Consider the following 23,703-nt stretch of genomic DNA (forward strand, 5'->3'; position numbering starts at 1 on the left):
CTGGAGCACACACACACACACACACACACACACACACACACACACACACACACACACACACACACACACACACACACACACACACACACACACACACACACACACACACACACACACACACACACACACACACACACACACACACACACAGGCTGTAAGACAGGGTTACCCAGGGCTAGTGCTGTGTGATGGAGAGAGAGAGACCTGCCTGTTTGGTGAAGGTGTGGTGCAGGCTGTAAGACAGGGTTACACAGGGCTAGTGCTGTGTGATGGAGAGAGAGAGACCTGCCTGTTTGGTGAAGGTGTGGTGCAGGCTGCCAGACAGAGTGATGGTTCTCCTGGGAAGGTACTGGGGCAGCGTCTCATACAGGTAAACACACAGCATCAACATCAGAACAGGGTTCGAGTCTGACAGCTCTGTGGGCTGGATGTCTATGTCCAGGCAGAGCAGTGTGAAGGCCTGGCTGAGGATGATACTGTTGTGAAGGTTCTGTTCCAGGCGGCTGATGCTGGTGTACATCCTCTGGAGATGACTGGGGATCTGAGGGACCGGAGAGACCAGAGGGGGGGGGGGGGGGGGCAGTCAACACTGGGCCAGTTTCCCAGACACAGATTAAGCCTTATCTGCTACCACAGTCAGACGAATCAAAACCAGTCGAGTTTAGATGAGTCTAGATTTACTGACAATTTCCCACAGAGTAGACGAGGACAAGAGTTGACCAGGAATAGGAGGAGAGAACACAGTATCATCACTCTGTACTGGTACCCCCTGTATATAGCCTCCACATTGACTCTGTACTGGTACCCTCTGTATATAGCCTCCACATTGACTCTGTACCAGTACCCCCTGTATATAGCCTCCACATTGACTCTGTACCGGTACCCCCTGTATATAGCCTCCACATTGACTCTGTACCGGTACCCTCTGTAAATAGCCTCCACATTGACTCTGTACCCCCTGTATATAGCCTCCACATTGACTCTGTACCCCCTGTGTATAGCCTCCACATTGACTCTGTACCAGTACCCCCTGTGTATAGCCTCCACATTGACTCTGTACCGGTACCCCCTGTATATAGCCTCCACATTGACTCTGTACCAGTACCCCCTGTATTTAGCCTCCACATTGACTCTGTACCGGTACCCTCTGTATATAGCCTCCACATTGACTCTGTACTGGTACCCCCTGTATATAGCCTCCACATTGACTCTGTACCGGTACCCTCTGTATATAGCCTCCACATTGACTCTGTACCGGTACCCCCTTTATATAGCCTCAACATTGACTCTGTACCAGTACCCCCTGTAAATAGCCTCCACATTGACTCTGTACCGGTACACCCTGTATATAGCCTCCACATTGACTCTGTACCAGTACCCTCTGTAAATAGCCTCCACATTGACTCTGTACCAGTACCCTCTGTAAATAGCCTCCACATTGACTCTGTACCAGTACCCCCTGTATATAGCCTCCACATTCACTCTGTACCGGTACCCTCTGTATATAGCCTCCACATTGACTCTGTACCGGTACCCCCTGTATATAGTCTCCACATTGACTCTGTACCGGTACCCCCTGTATATAGCCTCCACATTGACTCTGTACCGGTACCCCCTGTATATAGCCTCCACATTGACTCTGTACCGGTATCCCCTGTATATAGCCTCCACATTGACTCTGTACCAGTACCCCCTGTATATAGTCTCCACATTGACTCTGTACCGGTACCCCCTGTATATAGCCTCCACATTGACTCTGTACCGGTACCCCCTGTATATAGCCTCCACATTGACTCTGTACCGGTACCCCCTGTATATAGCCTCCACATTGACTCTGTACCGGTACCCCCTGTATATAGCCTCCACATTGACTCTGTACCGGTACCCTCTGTATATAGTCTCCACATTGACTCTGTACCGGTACCCCCTGTATATAGTCTCCACATTGACTCTGTACCGGTACCCCCTGTATATAGCCTCCACATTGACTCTGTACCAGTACCCCCTGTATATAGTCTCCACATTGACTCTGTACTGGTACCCCCCTGTATATAGCCTCAACATTGACTCTGTACCGGTACCCTCTGTAAATAGCCTCCACATTGACTCTGTACCGGTACCCTCTGTAAATAGCCTCCACATTGACTCTGTACCGGTACCCTCTGTATATAGCCTCCACATTGACTCTGTACCGGTACCCCCTGTATATAGCCTCCACATTGACTCTGTACCGGTACCCCCTGTATATAGCCTCCACATTGACTCTGTACCGGTACCCCCTGTGTATAGCCTCAACATTGACTCTGTACCAGTACCCCCTGTAAATAGCCTCCACATTGACTCTGTACCAGTACCCTCTGTAAATAGCCTCCACATTGACTCTGTACCAGTACCCCCTGTAAATAGCCTCCACATTGACTCTGTACCGGTACCCTCTGTAAATAGCCTCCACATTGACTCTGTACCAGTACCCCCTGTAAATAGCCTCCACATTGACTCTGTACCGGTACCCTCTGTAAATAGCCTCCACATTGACTCTGTACCAGTACCCCCTGTATATAGCCTCCACATTGACTCTGTACCAGTACCCCCTGTATATAGCCTCAACATTGACTCTGTACCGGTACCCCCTGTATATAGCCTCCACATTGACTCTGTACCGGTACCCTCTGTATATAGCCTCCACATTGACTCTGTACCGGTACCCCCTGTATATAGCCTCCACATTGACTCTGTACCAGTACCCTCTGTATATAGCCTCCACATTGACTCTGTACTGGTACCCTCTGTATATAGCCTCCACATTGACTCTGTACCAGTACCCCCTGTATATAGCCTCCACATTGACTCTGTACCGGTACCCCCTGTATATAGCCTCCACATTGACTCTGTACCGGTACCCCCTGTATATAGTCTCCACATTGACTCTGTACCGGTACCCCCTGTATATAGCCTCCACATTGACTCTGTACTGGTACCCTCTGTATATAGCCTCCACATTGACTCTGTACCAGTACCCCCTGTATATAGCCTCCACATTGACTCTGTACCGGTACCCCCTGTATATAGCCTCCACATTGACTCTGTACTGGTACCCCTCTGTATATAGCCTCCACATTGACTCTGTACCAGTACCCCCTGTATATAGCCTCCACATTGACTCTGTACCGGTACCCCCTGTATATAGTCTCCACATTGACTCTGTACCAGTACCCCCTGTATATAGCCTCCACACTGACTCTGTACCAGGTACCCCCTGTATATAGCCTCCACACTGACTCTGTACCAGGTACCTCCTGTATATAGCCTCCACACTGACTCTGTACTGGTACCCTCTGTATATAGCCTCCACATTGACTCTGTACCAGTACCCCCTGTATATAGCCTCCACATTGACTCTGTACCAGTACCCTCTGTATATAGCCTCCACATTGACTCTGTACCGTAATACCCTGTATATAGCCTCCACATTGACTCTGTACCGGTACCCCCTGTATATAGCCTCCACATTGACTCTGTACCGTAACACCCTGTATATAGCCTCCACATTGACTCTGTACCGTAATACCCTGTATATAGCCTCCACATTGACTCTGTACCGGTACCCCCTGTATATAGCCTCCACACTGACTCTGTACCAGTACCCCCTGTGTATAGTCTCCACATTGACTCTGTACCGGTACCCCCTGTATATAGCCTCCACATTGACTCTGTACCGGTACCCCCTGTATATAGCCTCCACATTGACTCTGTACCGTAATACCCTGTATATAGCCTCCACATTGACTCTGTACCGTAATACCCTGTATATAGCCTCCACATTGACTCTGTACCGGTACCCCCTGTATATAGCCTCCACATTGACTCTGTACCGGTACCCTCTGTATATAGCCTCCACATTGACTCTGTACCGTAATACCCTGTATATAGCCTCCACATTGACTCTGTACCGGTACCCCCTGTATATAGCCTCCACATTGACTCTGTACCGTAATACCCTGTATATAGCCTCCACATTGACTCTGTACCGGTAAATCTTCTTAAAGCATCGTTGGTTATTGTCGTATTGTGACAAGTAACATTTGATTTGACACAGGCCCGTACCAGAAAGGGACAGTAGGCAGCCAGCACAGCAGCCAGAACCAGGCCGTCTGCCAGGTCCAGGTCAAAGTTCACCACCCAGCGGGCTGATGGGACGTCTCCTGGTTAAAGAGCAGAATATAGGTAACAGAAGAGTTGTGGATGTCTCTTTGGATCAGTCTCTGTCTCTACCTCTGTCAATCTCTGTCTCTATCTCTGTCAATCTCTGTCTCTATCTCTCTGTCTCTACCTCTGTCAATCTCTGTCTATACCTCTCTCAATCTCTGTCTCTATCTCTCTGTCTCTACCTCTGTCAATCTCTGTCTCTACCTCTGTCAATCTATGTCTCTACCTCCCTGTCTCGACCTCTGTCAATCTCTGTCTCTACCTCTCTCTCTCTAACTCTCTGTCTCTACCTCTGTCAATCTATGTCTCTACCTCCCTGTCTCGACCTCTGTCAATCTCTGTCTCTACCTCTCTCTCTCTACCTCTCTGTCTCTACCTCCCTGTCTCTACCTCCCTGTCTCTACCTCCCTGTCTCGACCTCTGTCAATCTCTGTCTCTACCTCTCTCTCTCTACCTCCCTGTCTCTACCTCTCTGTCTCTACCTCCCTGTCTCTACCTCTCTGTCTCTACCTCCCTGTCTCTACCTCCCTGTCTCTACCTCTCTGTCTCTACCTCTCTGTCTCTACCTCTCTGTCTCTACCTCTCTGTCTCTACCTCCCTCTCTCTACCTCCCTGTCTCTACCTCCCTGTCTCTACCTCTCTGTCTCTACCTCTCTGTCTCTACCTCCCTGTCTCTACCTCCCTGTCTCTACCTCCCTGTCTCTACCTCTCTGTCTCTACCTCCCTGTCTCTACCTCCCTGTCTCTACCTCTCTCTCTCTACCTCTCTCTCTCTACCTCTCTGTCTCTACCTCTCTGTCTCTACCTCTCTGTCTCTACCTCCCTGTCTCTACCTCCCTGTCTCTACCTCTCTGTCTCTACCTCTCTGTCTCTACCTCTCTCTCTCTACCTCCCTGTCTCTACCTCCCTGTCTCTACCTCCCTGTCTCTACCTCTCTGTCTCTACCTCTCTGTCTCTACCTCTCTGTCTCTACCTCTCTCTCTCTACCTCCCTGTCTCTACCTCCCTGTCTCTACCTCCCTGTCTCTACCTCCCTGTCTCTCCCTCAACACCCCCCTCCTACCTGTAGAGGTGAGTGGGCTCCAGACGGTAGTCCTCATGCTGTGGTAGTGCAGGTTGAGCCAGGTGAGTAGCCTCCTCTCCCAGGTGGAGTAGACGTTAGAGGTCAGGGGCTTTGGGTCTATCCTGGGGACCTGCTGCTCCATGCTGCCACTGTCACAGCTCTGGAGGCCCAGGGACAAGGGACCCTCTGTCACCCGTGGCAGGACTAGCACCTGGGGAGGAGGGGACAGACAGACAGACACAGATACATTCCTCAGACTGCTGATCAGGACACAGAGGGAGAGAGAGAGAGAGAGAGAGAAAGAGATATAGAGAGAGAGACCGAGAGAGAGACAGAGAGAGATTTGTGACCTGTTGCCACAAGAAAAGGGCAACCAGTGAAGAACAAACACCATTGTAAATACAACCCATATTTATGTTTATTTATTTTCCCTTGTGTACTTTAACCATTTGCACATTATTACAACACTGTATGTATATATACAGTGGGGCAAAAACGTATTTAGTCAGCCACCAATTGTGCAAGTTCTTCCACTTAAAAAGATGAGAGAGGCCTGTAATTTTCATCATAGGTACACTTCAACTATGACGGACAAAATGAGGAAAAACATCCAGAAAATCACATTGTAGGATTTCTAATGAATGTATTTGCAAATTATGTTGGAAAATAAGTATTTGGTCACCTACAAACAAGCAAGATTTCTGGCTCTCACAGACCTGTAACAACTTCTTTAAGAGGCTCCTCTGTCCTCCACTCGTTACCTGTATTAATGGCACCTTTTTGGACTTGCTATCAGTATAAAAGACACCTGTCCACAACCTCAAACAGTCACACTCCAAACTCCACTATGGCCAAGACCAAAGAACTGTCAAAGGACAGCAGAAACAAAATTGTAGACCTGCACCAGGCTGGGAAGACTGAATCTGCAATAGGTAAGCAGCTTGGTTTGAAGAAATCAACTGTGGGATAAATTATTAGGAAATGGAAGACATTCAAGACCACTGATAATTTCCCTCGATCTGGGGCTCCACGCAAGATCTCACCCCGCGGGGTCAAAATGATCACAAGAACGGTGAGCAAAAATCCCAGAACCACACGGGGAGACCTAGTGAATGACCTGCAGAGAGCTGGGACCAAAGTAACAAAGCCTACCATCAGTAACACACTACGCCACCAGGGACTCAAATCCTGCAGTGCCAGACGTGTCCCCCTGCTTAAGCCAGTACATGTCCAGTTGAAAGTCTGTGTTGCCCAGCAACAGCCCCAAAACATCACTGCTCTAGAGGAGATCTGCATTGCGGAATGGGCCAAAATACCAGCAACAGTGTGTGAAAAACTTGTGAAGACTTACAGAAAACGTTTGACCTCTGTCATTGCCAACAAAGGGTATATAACAAAGTATTGAGATAAACTTTTGTTATTGACCAAATACTTATTTTCCACCATAATTTGCAAATAAATTCATTAAAAATCCTACAATGTGATTTTTTTGTCTGTCATAGTTGAAGTGTACCTATGATGAAAATTACAGGCCTCTCTCTTCTTTTTAAGTGGGAGAACTTGCACAATTCGTGGCTGACTAAATACTTTCTTGCCCCACTGTATATAATATGACATTTGTAATATGACATTTGTCTTTATTGTTTTGAAACTTCTGTATGTGTAATGTTTACTGTTCGTGTTTATTGTTTATTTCACTTTTGTATATTATCTACCTCACTTGCTTTGGCAATGTTAACACATGTTTCCCATGCCAATAAAGCCCCTTGAATTGAAATTGAGAGAGAGACCGAGAAGGAGAGAGAGAGAGAGAGAGATTAGAGAGAGAGATTAGAGAGAGAGAGAGAGAGAGAGAGAGAGAGAGAGAGAGAGAGAGAGAGATTAGAGAGAGAGATTAGAGAGAGAGAGAGAGATTAGAGAGAGAGATTAGAGAGAGACAGAGACAGAGAGAGAGAGAGCGAGCGATAGAGAGAAAGAGAGAGCAAGTGAGAGAGAGAAAGAGAGAGAGAGAGAGAGAGAGAGAGAGAGAGAGAGAGAGCGAGAGATAGAAAGACTACACTCTCTTGCCTTGTAGGTCTGCAGTAGAACATCCATCCAGGCCCTTTTACTGAGGGATTCAAAGACCTTGCTGCTGTAGTCCAGCCCCCTCTGATCACACTGGGACTGGGCCTGTAGAGAGCTCCAGTGGCTGAACTCCTGGGAGTCTAACAGGTACTCGGGTCTGATGTGGGACAGACAGGCTCCCTGCCTCCTGAAGATCACAACACAGTGAGGAGGCCGGTGAGCGTGTGTGCCTGCGTACGGCGGCCGGCGGAGTTGTCCGTGTATGAGTGATTAACTGTCTGTGTGGTACCTGAGGAAGGCCAGCAGCACTGTGTTCCAGTGGAGCAGCTGCTGCACGCGCTCAGTGAGGTTGCAGGGCAGCGATTGGTTGGTGCTCACACCAGGAAGTGTCTGTCCGCTCAGGTGACGCAGCATGTCGTAGATGGTCCGTGTGTCTTTACCTTGACTCATAAGGTACGAGTTCCTCCACTCACTAGAGCTGGAGTCTACTGTCTGGACTCTAGGGTGGGGGGTGGAAGAACAGAGATACTTAGATTAGTAGACAGTCCTCCTCAGTGTGAGTGTATGAATGCTGTACACGGTGCAGTGTGTTGTGGGTACAGAACAGGACAGCAGGACGTACCACTCTTGAGGACTATCTGCTGCTCAGAGCGGTGCAGAGCCAGGTAGGGCCACACTGTCAACAAACTGTTATCTGCTGTAGCACAGACCTCCACCCTGAACCTGAAGAGACCGACAGATAGGAGAGAAATTAACACATCATGTACAACTCTGGACTAAGACAGGAGAGAGAGAGGAGGAGAGAAAATAAGACATCACTGGACGAAGCTAGAGAGAGAGAGAGAGAGAGAGAGAGAGAGAGAGAGAGAGAGAGAGAGAGAGAGAGAGAGAGAGAGAAATGATGAGAGACAAGGCAAGAAGGGCCTTCTATGCCATCAAAAGGAACATAAAATTCAACATACCAATTAGGATCTGGCTAAAAATACTTGAATCAGTCATAGAGCCCATTGCCCTTTATGGTTGTGAGGTCTGGGGTCCGCTCACCAACCAAGACTTCACAAAATGGGACAAACACCAAATTGAGACTCTGCATGCATAATTCTGCAAAAATATCCTCTGTGTACAACGTAGAACACCAAATGATGCATGCAGAGCAGAATTAGGCCGATACCCACTAATTATCAAAATCCAGAAAAGAGCCGTTAAATTCTACAACCACCTAAAATATTCACAAACCTTCCATAACAAAGCCATCACCTACAGAGAGATGAACCTGGAGAAGAGTCCCCTAAGCAAGCTGGTCCTGGGGCTCTGTTCACAAACACAAACACACCCCACAGAGCCCTAGGACAGCAGCACAATTAGACCCAACCAAATCATGAGAAAACAAAAAGATAATTACTTGACATATCGGAGAGAATTAACAAAAAAACTGAGCAAACTAGGATGCTATTTGGGCCTAAACAGAGAGTACACAGTGGCAGAATACCTGACCATTGTGACTGACCCAAACTTAAGGAAAGCTTTTACTATGTACAGACTCAGTGAGCATAGCCTTGCTATTGAGAAAGGTCGCCGTAGGCAGACCTGGATCTCAAGAGAAGACAGACTATGTGCTCACTGCCCACAAAATGAGGTGGAAACTGAGCTGCACTTCCTAACCTCCTGCCCAATGTATGACCATATTAGAGAGCCATATTTCCCTCAGATTACACAGATCCACAAAGAATTCGAAAACAAATCAAATTTTGATAAACTCCCAATATCTACTGGGTGAAATTCCACAGTGTGCCATCACAGCAGCAAGATTTGTGACCTGTTGCCACGAGAAAAGGGCAACCAGTGAAGAACAAACACCATTGTAAATACAACCCATATTTATGCTTATTTATTTTCTCTTGTGTACTTTAACCATTTGTACATTGTTACAACACTGCATATATATAATATGACATTTGTAATGTCTTTATTGTTTTGAAACTTCTGTGAGTGTAATGTTTACTGTTAATATTGATTGTTTATTTCACTTTGTATAATATCCACCTCACTTGCTTTGGCAATGTTAACACGTTTCCCATGCCAATAAAGCCTCTTGAATTGTATTTAATTGAGAGAAAGAAACAGAGAGAGACAGAGAGAGAGACAGAAACAGAGAAAGATCTAGAGTGCAAAAGAGAGAGAGAGAGAGAGAGAGAGAGAGAGAGAGAGAAAGAGAGAGAGAGAGAAAGAGAGAAATGATCTGAGAGACAAGGCAATAAGGGCCTCCTAGATCTAGAGTACAAAAGAGAGAGAGATAATGAACAGTATGTGTGGTTGACTGGGACGAGGTTTCCTAAGTATCCGTACCTGTTGTTGAGGTGGTCCAGGAATGTGATGTGTGAGCTGAGGTCCAGGGGCTGAGGTGAGCAGAAGGTCACTGTGCAGGTGATGGGGGTCTGGGGCTCTGTGTGGGTCTGGGGCTCTGTGTGGGTCTGGGGCTCTGTGTGGGTCTGGGGAGGGACGGTGCCGTTGTGGGGCAAGCTGACTGAGAGGGGCTTCACCCGACTGCCATCCTTCAGAACCATCTCCTCCACCTCCACACGCAGACAGGAACCACTAGGGTCAGAAGGCAAAGGTCACAGAGGTGAGACTGTATTGCACTATATGGGATATTAATATATGACTCTATAATTACTCTATAATGACTCTATAATGGGACTCTATAATGAGACTCTATTATGGGACTCTATAATGGGACTCTATAATGGAACTCTATAATGGGACTCTATAATGGGACTCTATAATGGGACTCTATAATGAGACTCTATAATGGGACTCTATAGTGGGACTATAGTGGGACTCTATAGTGGGACTATAATGGGACTCTATAGTGGGACTCTATAGTGGGACTATAATGAGACTCTATAATGGGACTCTATAATGGGACTCTATAATGAGACTTTATAATGAGACTCTATAATGGGACTCTATAATGGGACTCTATAATGGGACTCTATAATGGGACTCTATAGTGGGACTATAATGGGACTCTATAATGGGACTCTATAATGGGACTATAATGGGACTCTATTCTGTATTATTACTGTATGGAAATGCAGATCTGTTTATCTGGAGCTGTAACACTGCTGGATCAGGTTATAAATACACAGGCCACCTATCAGAGCATAGAGATCATTACTCTACTACAGTAAACAGTCAGTTAGTGGGTGGAAGCCCATCATGACAGGCAGGTGGTTGGGTGGTACAGACCTGGGGTACCCGGTGGGGAGCAGGAAGAGGGTGGTGGTGGAGGGTGTGTCCAGAGGGACAGGGGTGAGGAGGACTCGAGGGGGGAGGAAGGTGATGCTGGGGGGGTGAGGGGTGGCACTGAGAGACAGCACCCTGTAGGGGTGAGGGGCTCCCCCCTCCTCCCCCTCTCTCTCCTCCTGCCCCTCCTCAGACAGAAAAAGAGGGAGGGACACCTCGATCTGACCCGCTGTCACTGGTAGAAAGAGTGAAGATGCAGAACAAAACACATAAAAAAAAACACTTTCAGAACCTCCATGAAATCATTCAGTAGCAGCAGGACTCATCTAAACATAACACTGCATCTCAGAGCTAGAGACGTCACTACAGACCCTGGTTCAGGTGGTCTAAGGCACTGCATCTCAGTGCTAGAGGCGTCACTACAGACCCTGGTTCAGGTGGTCTAAGGCACTGCATCTCAGTGCTAGAGGCGTCACTACAGACCCTGGTTCGATTACAGGCTGTATCACAACCGGCTGTGATTGGGAGTCCCACAGGGCGGCGCACAATTGTCCCAGAGTCGTCCAGGTTTGGCCGTCATTGTAAATAATAATTTGCTCTTAACTGACTTGTCATGTTAAATAAATAAAAAACGATGAACTTTGGAGTGTTGTTATTATAATTATATTAACTGTCCACCAGAAGTGAGCTCTGAGGGTGAGGTGAGAGAGGGGTTAACCTGGTGGGACTGTCTCAGGAGAGAGGGAGACAGTGACCGACACACACTGCAGTGGCTCCAGTGTCCCAGCAGTAGGACAGACAATGAACAGCCCCTCATTGCTGCTGGTGCTACTGCCCCCTCCTGGTGTTACTGCAGCGCTGCAGTCAATCCTCCAGCTCAGCCTCTTGTCAGACACGTTCCTCAGCTCTACGGTCTGGAGACAACAGAGGAGAAGAGCTTCCAGCTGGTTGTAGCTCAGCCCAACAACACACAAACTGCCTCTCAGTTGGGAATATCAAGCTTTTTCTCTCTGCCAGCCATGAGAAACATCTGCCATTCAGAATCTACCTGCTTTAGTAGTTGGTGGAGTGGTGAGGTGACAGTAGCTACCTGAGTTTGTGAGGTAGTAGTAACTGAGCTAAAGGGCTCCAGATCAAACTGGAGACTTGATGGGGACATCTCCAGCGGGACACACAGGGCTGAGGGACACACAGGGACAGAATATATTAAGTGCTAATTACACAGCTCCTAAACCACTCTTATCTTCAACTTATTGTCTTATCACAGCTCCTAAACCACTCTTATTTTCAACCTATTGTCTTATCTCAGCTCCTAAACCTCTCTTATCTTCAACCTATTGTCTTATCTCAGCTCCTAAACCACTCTTATCTTCAACCTATTGTCTTATCACAGCTCCTAAACCCCTCTTATCTTCAACTTATTGTCTTATCTCAGCTCCCAAACCACTCTTATCTTCAACCTATTGTCTTATCACAGTTCCTAAACCACTCTTAGCTTCAACCTATTGTCTTATCTCAGCTCCTAAACCTCTCTTATCTTCAACCTATTGTCTTATCTCAGCTCCTAAACCACTCTTATCTTCAACCTATTGTCTTATCTCAGCTCCTAAACCACTCTTATCTTCAACCTATTGTCTTATCTCAGCTCCTAAACCACTCTTATCTTCAACCTATTGTCTTATCTCAGCTCCTAAACCTCTCTTATCTTCAACCTATTGTCTTATCTCAGCTCCTAAACCACTCTTATCTTCAACCTATTTTCTTATCTCAGAGCCCTATGGAATGCTGAGTGTGTAGTGTCATTACTGTCTAGTATACTGCAGGGACAGAAACAACATAGCACATTGTGAGGTCATATGGAGTCTTACAAGTATTGGAAACAACGTTGGATGTGGATACAGTGGGAACATGTAGGTCTGAGAAAGTGTGATGTCATTGATGTTTGTGGAAATGTATGTAAATGTTAAGTTGTTTCTTGTTTTTGTCTGTTGTTTGTTTACTGTCAAGGAAAAGCAGCAAGAAAAGTTTATTTAAAAAAAATATATATATATTAAGTATACTGCAGGGACAGAACATCTCAGTCCATCTGTTCAGGCCAATGGTTCAGGCAGGCAACTGACACACTTTCTGACCCCGTATCACCCCTCTAACCTGTGGCCTGCACCCTGCGTGATAGCGTCTCCATGGCGATGGGCAGCGGACGCGGGGTGACGATGTGTTGGTCCCGGGAAGAGGAGGACTTGTGGACAGAGCTGGGAGGGGCGGAGGAGGAGGAAGAGGAGAAGGGAGGCATGCCCACACCGTTGACCGTCACAGGCAGGTTGAAGTCATACGCTGCCACCTGCAGGACAAACACAGGAACTACCGACTGATAGAGATGGAATGGGGTTTGGGTCAGTTCCGTTTGGTGTAATGGTGAGGTTAGGATCATGATTATGGTGAGGAGAACTTATCCTTGATGTCTCTGTGTTCAGGGAAAACATGTCTATTATAAACACAGATGTAGGTGGAGTACTATGGAAGGTGGTTGATGTGTTGGTGATTAATAGACACAGATGTAGGTGGAGTACTGTGGAAGGTGATTAATAGACACAGATGTAGGTGGAGGACTGTGGAAGGTGTTTGATGTGTTGGTGATTAATAGACACAGATGTAGGTGGAGGACTGTGGAAGGTGGCTGATGTGTTAGTGATTAATAGACACAGATGTAGGTGGAGGACTGTGGAAGGTGGTTGATGTGTTAGTGATTAATAGACACAGATGTAGGTGGAGGACTGTGGAAGGTGGCTGATGTGTTAGTGATTAATAGACACAGATGTAGGTGGAGGACTGTGGAAGGTGGTTGATGTGTTGGTGATTAATAGACACAGATGTAGGTGGAGTACTGTGGAAGGTGGTTGATGTGTTGGTGATTAATAGACACAGATGTAGGTGGAGTACTGTGGAAGGTGGTTGATGTGTTGGTGATTAATAGTTTAGATGAGGGATAATGAAAACAGAGGAGGGAGGACGGAGCCCTTACTTGTTTAGGGGAGAACACCAGGCAACACTGGGCAGTCTGCTGCCCCTGTAAATCCATCACAAACACGTCTGGCTCCTGGCTCGTACCTGTAACACACCAACACCTGGCTCTCAATATTAGGCCTCCAGTTTAGTAATCCATACATCTAAATTGAACTAGGCTGACAGTTTATGACAGTCTATCTTCTCAGAGCATTTCAGTCACAGCCAATGTGTCTATCAATCAATCAATCAAATACATACCTGCAGAGTGTGGAGGGAGGTGGATGGTGAAGTCAGTGTGTTCTGACAGGTCAAACTGGACCCGGGCCAGGGCAGAGGATCGGTTCCTCAGGGAGAACGGAACGCCACGACTGGAACCAGAATACACTCCGTGGAACAGGAAGGATTTCTGAGAGGAGGAGGAGGAGGATAACAAAGATGAAGAGATGTTTCTGAGACGAGGAGGAGGATAACAAAGATGAAGAGATGTTTCTGAGAGGAGGAGGAGGATAACAAAGATGGAGAGATGTTTCTGAGAGGAGGAGGAGGATATCAAAGATGAAGAGATGTTTCTGAGGAGGAGGAGGATAACTAAGATGGAGAGATGTTTCTGAGAGGAGGATAACAAAGATGGAGAGATGTTTCTGAGAGGAGGATAACAAAGATGGAGAGATGTTTCTGAGAGGAGGAGGAGGATATCAAAGATGAAGAGATGTTCCTGAGAGGAGGAGGAGGATAACAAAGATGGAGAGATGTTTCTGAGAGGAGGAGGAGGATAACTAAGATGGAGAGATGTTTCTGAGAGAAGGAGGGGGAGGGTAACTAAGATGGAGAAATGTTTCTGAGAGGAGGAGGAGGATAACTAAGATGGAGAGATGCTTCTGAGAGGAGGAGGAGGATAACTAAGATGGAGAGATGTTTCTGAGAGGAGGAGGAGGATAACTAAGATGGAGAGATGTTTCTGAGAGGAGGAGGAGGAGGGTAACTAAGATGGAGAGATGTTTCTGAGAGGAGGAGGAGGATAACTAAGATGGAGAGATGTTTCTGAAAGGAGGAGGAGGATAACTAAGATGGAGAGATGTTTCTGAGAGGAGGAGGATAACTAAGATGGAGAGATGTTTCTGAGAGGAGGAGGAGGAGGAGGATAACTAAGATGGAGAGATGTTTCTGAGAGGAGGAGGAGGAGGAGGATAACTAAGATGGAGAGATGTTTCTGAGAGGAGGAGGAGGATAACTAAGATGGAGAGATGTTTCTGAGAGGAGGAGGAGGATAACTAAGATGGAGAGATGTTTCTGAGAGGAGGAGGAGGATAACTAAGATGAAGAGATGTTTCTGAGAGGAGGAGGATAACTAAGATGGAGAGATGTTTCTGAGAGGAGGAGGAGGATAAGTAAGATGGAGAGATGTTTCTGAGAGGAGGAGGAGGAGGAGGATAACTAAGATGGAGAGATGTTTCTGAGAGGAGGAGGAGGATAACTAAGATGGAGAGATGTTTCTGAGAGGAGGAGGAGGATAACTAAGATGGAGAGATGTTTCTGAGAGGAGGAGGATAACTAAGATGGAGAGATGTTTCTGAGAGGAGGAGGAGGATAACTAAGATGAAGAGATGTTTCTGAGAGGAGGAGGATAACTAAGATGGAGAGATGTTTCTGAGAGGAGGAGGAGGATAAGTAAGATGGAGAGATGTTTCTGAGAGGAGGAATATTTAAGGAGTCTAAATATTTTACAGACCGAGTTGAATGTTTTGTTTTCTGACTGTGGCAAAAAAAACAGCCTTCAGAAAATGAACAGGTCTGCTCTGCTCTCTGAAAATGAACAGCTCAGCTCTGCTCTCTGAAAATGAACAGCTCAGCTCTGTTCTGCTCTCTGAAAATGAACAGGTCTGCTCTGCTCTCTGAAAATGAACAGCTCAGCTCTGTTCTGCTCTCTGAAAATGAACAGATCTGCTCTGCTCTCTGAAAATGAACAGGTCTGCTCTGCTCTCTGAAAATGAACAGCTCAGCTTTGATCTGCTCTCTGAAAATGAACAGCTCAGCTCTCTTCTGCTCTCTGAAAATGAATAGCTCAGCTTTGATCTCTGAAAATGAACAGCTTAGCTCTGCTCTCTGAAAATGAAAGAATGAAAAGGGAGAATCCAGTTAAAGGAGAGGGAGAATCCAGTTAAAGGAGAAGGAGGATCCAGTTAAAGGAGAGGGAGGATCCAGTTAAAGGAGAGGGAGGATCCAGTTAAAGGAGAGGGAGGATCCAGGTAGAGGGAGGATCCAGTTAAAGGAGAGGGTGGATCCAGTTAAAGGAGAGGGAGGATCCAGGTAGAGGGAGGATCCAGTTAAAGGAGAGGGAGGATCCAGTTAAAGGAGAGGGAGGATCCAGTTAAAGGAGAGGGAGGATCCAGTTAAAGGAGAGGGAGGATCCAGTTAAAGGAGAGGGAGGATCCAGTTAAAGGAGAGGGAGGATCCAGTTAAAGGAGAGGGAGGATCCAGTTAAAGGAGAGGGAGGATCCAGTTAAAGGAGAGGGAGGATCCAGTTAAAGGAGAGGGAGGATCCAGTTAAAGGAGAGGGAGGATCCAGTTAAAGGAGAGGGAGGATACAGTTAAAGGAGAGGGAGGATACAGTTAAATGAGAGGGAGGATCCAGTTAAAGGAGAGGGAGGATCCAGGTAGAGGGAGGATCCAGTTAAAGGAGAAGGAGGATCCAGTTAAAGGAGAGGGAGGATCCAGTTAAAGGAGAGGGAGGATCCAGTTAAAGGAGAGGGAGGATCCAGTTAAAGGAGAGGGAGGATCCAGGTAGAGGGAGGATCCAGTTAAAGGAGAGGGAGGATCCAGTTAAAGGAGAGGGAGGATCCAGTTAAAGGAGAGGGAGGATCCAGGTAGAGGGAGGATCCAGTTAAAGGAGAGGGAGCATCCAGTTAAAGGAGAGGGAGGATCCAGTTGGATCCAGCTGTAAGCGTGGCCTGCCCTCTTCAAAGCCTGCGTGGCCCAGCAGCTCATTCTACAGAGCCCAGCAGCTCATTCTACAGAGCCCAGCAGCTCATTCTACAGAGCCCAGCAGCTCATTCTACAGAGCCCAGCAGCTCATTCTATAGAGCCCAGCAGCTCATTCTACAGAGCCCAGCAGCTCATTCTACAGAGCCCAGCAGCTCATTCTACAGAGCCCAGCAGCTCATTCTACAGAGCCCAGCAGCTCATTCTATAGAGCCCAGCAGCTCATTCTACAGAGCCCAGCAGCTCATTCTACAGAGCCCAGCAGCTCATTCTACAGAGCCCAGCAGCTCATTCTATAGAGCCCAGCAGCTCATTCTACAGAGCCCAGCAGCTCATTTTACAGAGCCCAGCAGCTCATTCTACAGAGCCCAGCAGCTCATTCTACAGAGCCCAGCAGCTCATTCTACAGAGCCCAGCAGCTCATTCTACAGAGCCCAGCAGCTCATTCTAAAGAGCCCAGCAGCTCATTCTACAGAGCCCAGCAGCTCATTCTACAGAGCCCAGCAGCTCATTCTACAGAGCCCAGCAGCTCATTCTACAGAGCCCAGCAGCTCATTCTACAGAGCCCAGCAGCTCATTCTACAGAGCCCAGCAGCTCCTTCTACAGAGCCCAGTAGCTCATTCTACAGAGCCCAGCAGCTCATTCTACAGAGCCCAGCAGCTCATTCTACAGAGCCCAGCAGCTCATTCTACAGAGCCCAGCAGCTCCTTCTACAGAGCCCAGCAGCTCCTTCTACAGAGCCCAGCAGCTCATTCTACAGAGCCCAGCAGCTCATTCTACAGAGCCCAGCAGCTCATTCTATAGAGCCCAGCAGCTCATTCTATAGAGCCCAGCAGCTCATTCTACAGAGCCCAGCAGCTCATTCTACAGAGCCCAGTAGCTCATTCTACAGAGCCCAGCAGCTCATTCTATAGAGCCCAGCAGCTCATTCTACAGAGCCCAGCAGCTCCTTCTACAGAGCCCAGTAGCTCATTCTACAGAGCCCAGCAGCTCATTCTACAGAGCCCAGCAGCTCATTCTACAGAGCCCAGCAGCTCCTTCTAAAGAGCCCAGCAGCTCATTCTACAGAGTCCAGCAGCTCATTCTACAGAGCCCAGCAGCTCCTTCTACAGAGCCCAGCAGCTCATTCTACAGAGCCCAGCAGCTCATTCTACAGAGCCCAGCAGCTCATTCTACAGAGCCCAGCAGCTCATTCTATAGAGCCCAGCAGCTCATTCTACAGAGCCCAGCAGCTCATTCTACAGAGTCCAGCAGCTCATTCTACAGAGCCCAGCAGCTCATTCTACAGAGCCCAGCAGCTCATTCTACAGAGCCCAGCAGCTCATTCTATAGAGCCCAGCAGCTCATTCTACAGAGCCCAGCAGCTCATTCTACAGAGCCCAGCAGCTCATTCTACAGAGCCCAGCAGCTCATTCTACAGAGCCCAGCAGCTCCTTCTACAGAGCCCAGCAGCTTATTCTACAGAGCCCAGCAGCTCATTCTACAGAGCCCAGCAGCTCATTCTACAGAGCCCAGCAGCTCATTCTATAGAGCCCAGCAGCTCATTCTACAGAGCCCAGCAGCTCATTCTACAGAGCCCAGCAGCTCATTCTACAGAGCCCAGCAGCTCATTCTACAGAGCCCAGCAGCTCCTTCTACAGAGCCCAGCAGCTTATTCTACAGAGCCCAGCAGCTCCTTCTACAGAGCCCAGCAGCTTATTCTACAGAGCCCAGCAGATCATTCTACAGAGCCCAGCAGCTCATTCTACAGAGCCCAGCAGCTCATTCTATAGAGCCCAGCAGCTCATTCTACAGAGCCCAGCAGCTCATTCTATAGAGCCCAGCAGCTCATTCTATAGAGCCCAGCAGCTCATTCTACAGAGCCCAGCAGCTCATTCTATAGAGCCCAGCAGCTCATTCTATAGAGCCCAGCAGCTCATTCTACAGAGCCCAGCAGCTCATTCTACAGAGCCCAGCAGCTCATTCTATAGAGCCCAGCAGCTCATTCTATAGAGCCCAGCAGCTCATTCTACAGAGCCCAGCTAAGGAGCTGAGACAAACACTCCAAAGGAAAACATGTCAATTCTGATTTTTTTTTTAAAGAACTCCCCATTGCAAAAAGGAAGAAGGACTATTCACACACAAAAAGTTGTCTATTTTTGTGTGTGAACCACCTGCTCATTTCAAGGCAGTGAACACCACCACATTCATCTTGTTCTGTTGGAAAAGGGGTTTCCATTCATTTCAAACCAGGAAGCAGCAAACTTTGTTGTTATGATGAATTGGTATGGATTGTTTGTTTTCCACAACTCAGCAGAAAAGGACTAGAGAGGCTGTAGTGTGTTCCTGACAGGGCATATTCAGGACACGCTGTGTGTTTCGTACACACACACACACACACACACACACACAGACACAGACACACACACACACAGACACACACACACACACACAGACACACACAGACACAGACACAGACACAGACACAGACACACACACACACACACACACACACACAGACACACACACACACACACACACACACACACACACACACACACACACACACACACACACACACAGACACAGACACAGACACAGACACAGACACAGACACAGACACACACACACACACACAGACACACACACACACACACAGACACACACAGACACACACACACACACACACACACACACACACACACACACACACACACACACACACACACACACACACACACACACACACACACAGACACAGACACAGACACAGACACACACACACACACACAGACACAGACACACACACAGACACAGACACAGACACAGACACAGACACAGACACAGACACAGACACAGACACAGACACAGACACAGACACACACACACACACACAGACACAGACACAGACACACACACACACACACACACACACACACACACACACACGTGGCAAGAAAAAGTATGTGAACCCTTTGGAATGACCTGGATTTCTGAATAAATTGGTCATCACATTTGATCTGATCTTCATCTAAGTCACAACAACAGACAACACAGTCTGCTTAAACTAATAACACACCAATTATTGTATTTTTCTTGTCTATATTACATCATTTAAACATTCACAGTATAGGTTGGAAAAAGTATGTGAACCCCCAGGCTAATGACTTCTCCAAAAGATAATTGGAGTCAGGAGTCAACTAACCTGGAGTCCAATCAATGAGACGAGATTGGAGATGTTGGTTAGAGCTGCCCTGCCCTATAAAAACACTCACAAAATGTGACTTTGCTATTCACAAGAAGCATTGCCTGATGGGAACCATGCCTCGAACAAGAGAGATCTCAGAAGACCTAATTGTTACAGAAGTATCTCTAAAAGCCTTGATGTTCATCAGTCCACAGTAAGACAACGTGTCTATAAATGGAGTTTATAAAGTTCATCACTGTTGCTACAGGAGAGTCCGTCCTGCAAAGATGACTGCAAGAGAAAAGCGCAGAATACTCAATGAGGTTAAGAAGAATCCTAGAGTGTCAGCTAAAGACTTACAGAAATCTCTGGAACATGCTAATATCTCTGACGAGTCTACGATACGTAAAACACTAAACAAGAATGGTGTTCATGGGAGGACACAACGGAAGAAGCCACTGCTGTCTCAAAAAAAAACAATGCAGCACATTTGAAGTTAACAAAAGAGCATCTGGATGTTCCACAGCGCTTCTGGCAAAATATTCTGTGGACAGATGAAACTACAGTTGAGTTGTTTGGAAGGAACACACACCATTATGTGCAGAGAAAAAAAAGCCACATTGTTTGTGTGTTAATAGTTTAAGCACACTATGTTGGTCTGTTGTTGTGACTTAGATGAAGATCAGATCAAATGTTATGAACAATGTATTCAGAAATCCAGGTCATTCCAAAGGGTTCACATACTTTTTCTTGCCACTGTACATACACACACACAGTGGGGCAAAAAAGTATTTAGTCAGCCACCAATTGTGCAAGTTCTCCCACTTAAAAAGATGAGAGAGGCCTGTAATTTTCATCATAGGTACACTTCAATTTTTTGTAATAAAAAAAATTTTTTTGCCCTTTTTCTCCCCAATTTCGTGGTATCCAATTATTTTAGTAGCTACTATCTTGTCTCATTGCTACAACTCCCGTACGGCTCGGGAGAGACGAAGGCTGAATGTCATGCGTCCTCTGATACACAACCCAACCAAGCCGCACTGCTTCTTAACACAGCGCGCATCCAACCCGGAAGCCAGCCGCACCAATGCGTCGGAGGAAACACCGTGCACCTGGCAACCTTGGTTAGCGTGCACTACGCCCGGCCCGCCACAGGAGTCGCTGGTGCGCGATGAGACAAGGACATCCCTACCGACCAAGCCCTCCCTAACCCGGACGACGCTAGGCCAATTGTGCGTCGCCCCACGGACCTCCCGGTCGCGGCCGGTTACGACAGAGCCTGGGCGCGAACCCAGGGACTCTGATGGCACAGCTGGCGCTGCAGTACAGCGCCCTTAACCACTGCGCCACCCGGGAAGTCCCGGTACACTTCAACTTTGACCAGGGGGGGGGGGGCTCCACATATGAACTCACCATGTTGATGTTTACCAGGGGGGCTCCACATATGAACTCACCACATTGATGTCCACCAGGGGGGGGGGGGGGGGGCTCCACATATGAACTGACCACGTTGATGTCCACCAGGGGGGGTCGACATATGAACTCACCACGTTGATGTCCACCAGAGGGGGGGGGGGGGCTCCACATATGAACTCACCACGTTGATGTTCACCAGGGGGGGGGGGGGGGGCTCCACATGTGAACTCACCACGTTGATGTCCACCAGAGGGGGCTCGACCGACCCGCCCACTCTCAGCTCCAGAGATTTCATGTTCCTTAGAGCTATCTGCAACACACACACCTCGTTAGACAAGCTCATCCATCATGACTATCTGGGTTTCTGAAATAATGACAGATAAGACTAGAGGTTATTTATGTTTCTGAAATAATGACAGGTAAGACTAGAGGTTATTTAGGTTTCTGAAATAATGACAGGTAAGACTAGAGGTTATTTAGGTTTCTGAAATAATGACAGGTAAGACTAGAGGTTATTTAGGTTTCTGAAATAATGACAGGTAAGACTAGAGGTTATTTAGGTTTCTGAAATAATGACAGATAAGACTAGAGGTTATTTAGGTTTCTGAAATAATGACAGATAAGACTAGAGGTTATTTAGGTTTCTGAAATAATGACAGGTAAGACTAGAGGTTATTTAGGTTTCTGAAATAATGACAGGTAAGACTAGAGGTTATTTAGGTTTCTGAAATAATGACAGGTAAGACTAGAGGTTATTTAGGTTTCTGAAATAATTACAGATAAGACTAGAGGTTATTTAGGTTTCTGAAATAATGACAGATAAGACTAGAGGTTATTTAGGTTTCTGAAATAATGACAGATAAGACTAGAGGTTATTTAGGTTTCTGAAATAATGACAGATAAGACTAGAGGTTATTTAGGTTTCTGAAATAATGACAGATAAGACTAGAGGTTATTTAGGTTTCTGAAATAATGACAGGTAAGACTAGAGGTTATTTAGGTTTCTGAAATAATGACAGATAAGACTAGAGGTTATTTATGTTTCTGAAATAATGACAGATAAGACTAGAGGTTATTTATGTTTCTGAAATAATGACAGGTAAGACTAGAGGTTATTTAGGTTTCTGAAATAATGACAGGTAAGACTAGAGGTTATTTAGGTTTCTGAAATAATGACAGGTAAGACTAGAGGTTATTTATGTTTCTGAAATAATGACAGATAAGACTAGAGGTTATTTATGTTTCTGAAATAATGACAGATAAGACTAGAGGTTATTTATGTTTCTGAAATAATGACAGATAAGACTAGAGGTTATTTAGGTTTCGGAAATAATGAAATAATAATGTCATTATTTGTAGAGACTATGATATGTTGTGTGTTTGTAGAGACTTTTTAATATGTTGTGTGTTTGTACAGACTTGTTGTGTGTCTGTTTCCTTCACCTCCACTCTGGTGTCAAACTTCATGACAGCTCCGGGGTTGAGGTGCACCTGGACCTCTGCCTGCCCCCCCACAGGTACCACACCCTCGGTGGGGGTCACCACCATGCCAGGCAGGGGGTACACGTCCAACACCTGATACACACACACACACACACACACACACGCTATACCTCTATAAAACACACTCACAAGTATAAATGGTACAAAGACCCGGTGTGGAGTGTGTACCTGGAAGTAGGCATGGTTGTGTCCTGTGTTGTGTAGCGTTGCGGTCCTGACGGAGGGGAAGATGAGAGGTACTGATCCAAACACCAGATGTTTCTCAGCCAGCTGCACACTGGATGAACCAAGCTGGAGGGAGGGGAATGGGATCTCTCTCTACATTAACAATCACAGGAACCTCAACTACAGAAACACACAGATACACACACACCTTGGCCAGACATCGTAGCTGTGCGGTGTTTCCCTGGTGAACACACAGGTCAAACTGTCCCTCCAGAGGAGAGGAGAAAGAGGGATGCCACATCACCTCACAGTCTAACTCCCTGTACGCCTCCACAGTACCTGGCAGAGAGAAGAGGAGGGAGAGAGAGAGAGCGGGGGGGGGGGGGGGGGGGAGAGGGAGGGAGAGACAGAAAGGGTGGTAGGGAGAGAGAGCGATACTAGAGACACGTACATCACCATACAGAACATATAGAGACTAGACTACAGTACATCACCATACAGTACATATAGAAGACTAGACTACAGAACAGCACCATACAGAACATATAGAGACTAGACTAAAGTACATCACCATAAAGAACATATAGAAGACTAGACTACAGTACATCACCATACAGTACATACAGTGGGGAGAACAAGTATTTGATACACTGCCGATTTTGCAGGTTTTCCTCCCCCAGAACAACACGGCAGGACCGGGTCAATGACCTGAAGAGAGCTGGGACCACAGTCTCAAAGAAAACCATTAGTAACACACTACGCCGTCATGGATTAAAATCCTGCAGCGCACACAAGGTCCCCCTGCTCAAGCCAGCGCATGTCCAGGCCCGTCTGAAGTTTGCCAATGACCATCTGGATGATCCATAGGAAGAATGGGAGAAGGTCATGTG

The 23,703-nt window shown here is 47.0% G+C and overlaps 1 protein-coding gene across 1 annotated transcript; it reads right to left on the reverse strand.

Moving 5' to 3' along the window:
* Positions 1-225: 225 nt before the first annotated feature.
* Positions 226-23,149, reverse strand: LOC110511494 (cilia- and flagella-associated protein 47-like). The gene is made up of 17 exons (XM_036984396.1): positions 23,022-23,149; positions 22,817-22,939; positions 22,589-22,720; positions 21,378-21,455; positions 13,842-13,989; positions 13,600-13,685; positions 12,729-12,918; positions 11,668-11,756; positions 11,296-11,491; positions 10,581-10,653; positions 9,678-9,926; positions 7,932-8,054; positions 7,621-7,830; positions 7,335-7,518; positions 5,268-5,478; positions 4,105-4,202; positions 226-541 (listed from the first exon to the last, which is right to left on the reverse strand). The coding sequence occupies exons 1-17, from the start codon at positions 23,112-23,114 to the stop codon at positions 257-259; spliced, it is 2,568 nt and encodes an 855-aa protein (XP_036840291.1). The 5' UTR covers positions 23,115-23,149; the 3' UTR covers positions 226-256.
* Positions 23,150-23,703: the final 554 nt, after the last annotated feature.

Source organism: Oncorhynchus mykiss, chromosome 7, assembly GCF_013265735.2.
Source record: "Oncorhynchus mykiss isolate Arlee chromosome 7, USDA_OmykA_1.1, whole genome shotgun sequence".
NCBI classification, from domain to species: domain Eukaryota; kingdom Metazoa; phylum Chordata; class Actinopteri; order Salmoniformes; family Salmonidae; genus Oncorhynchus; species Oncorhynchus mykiss.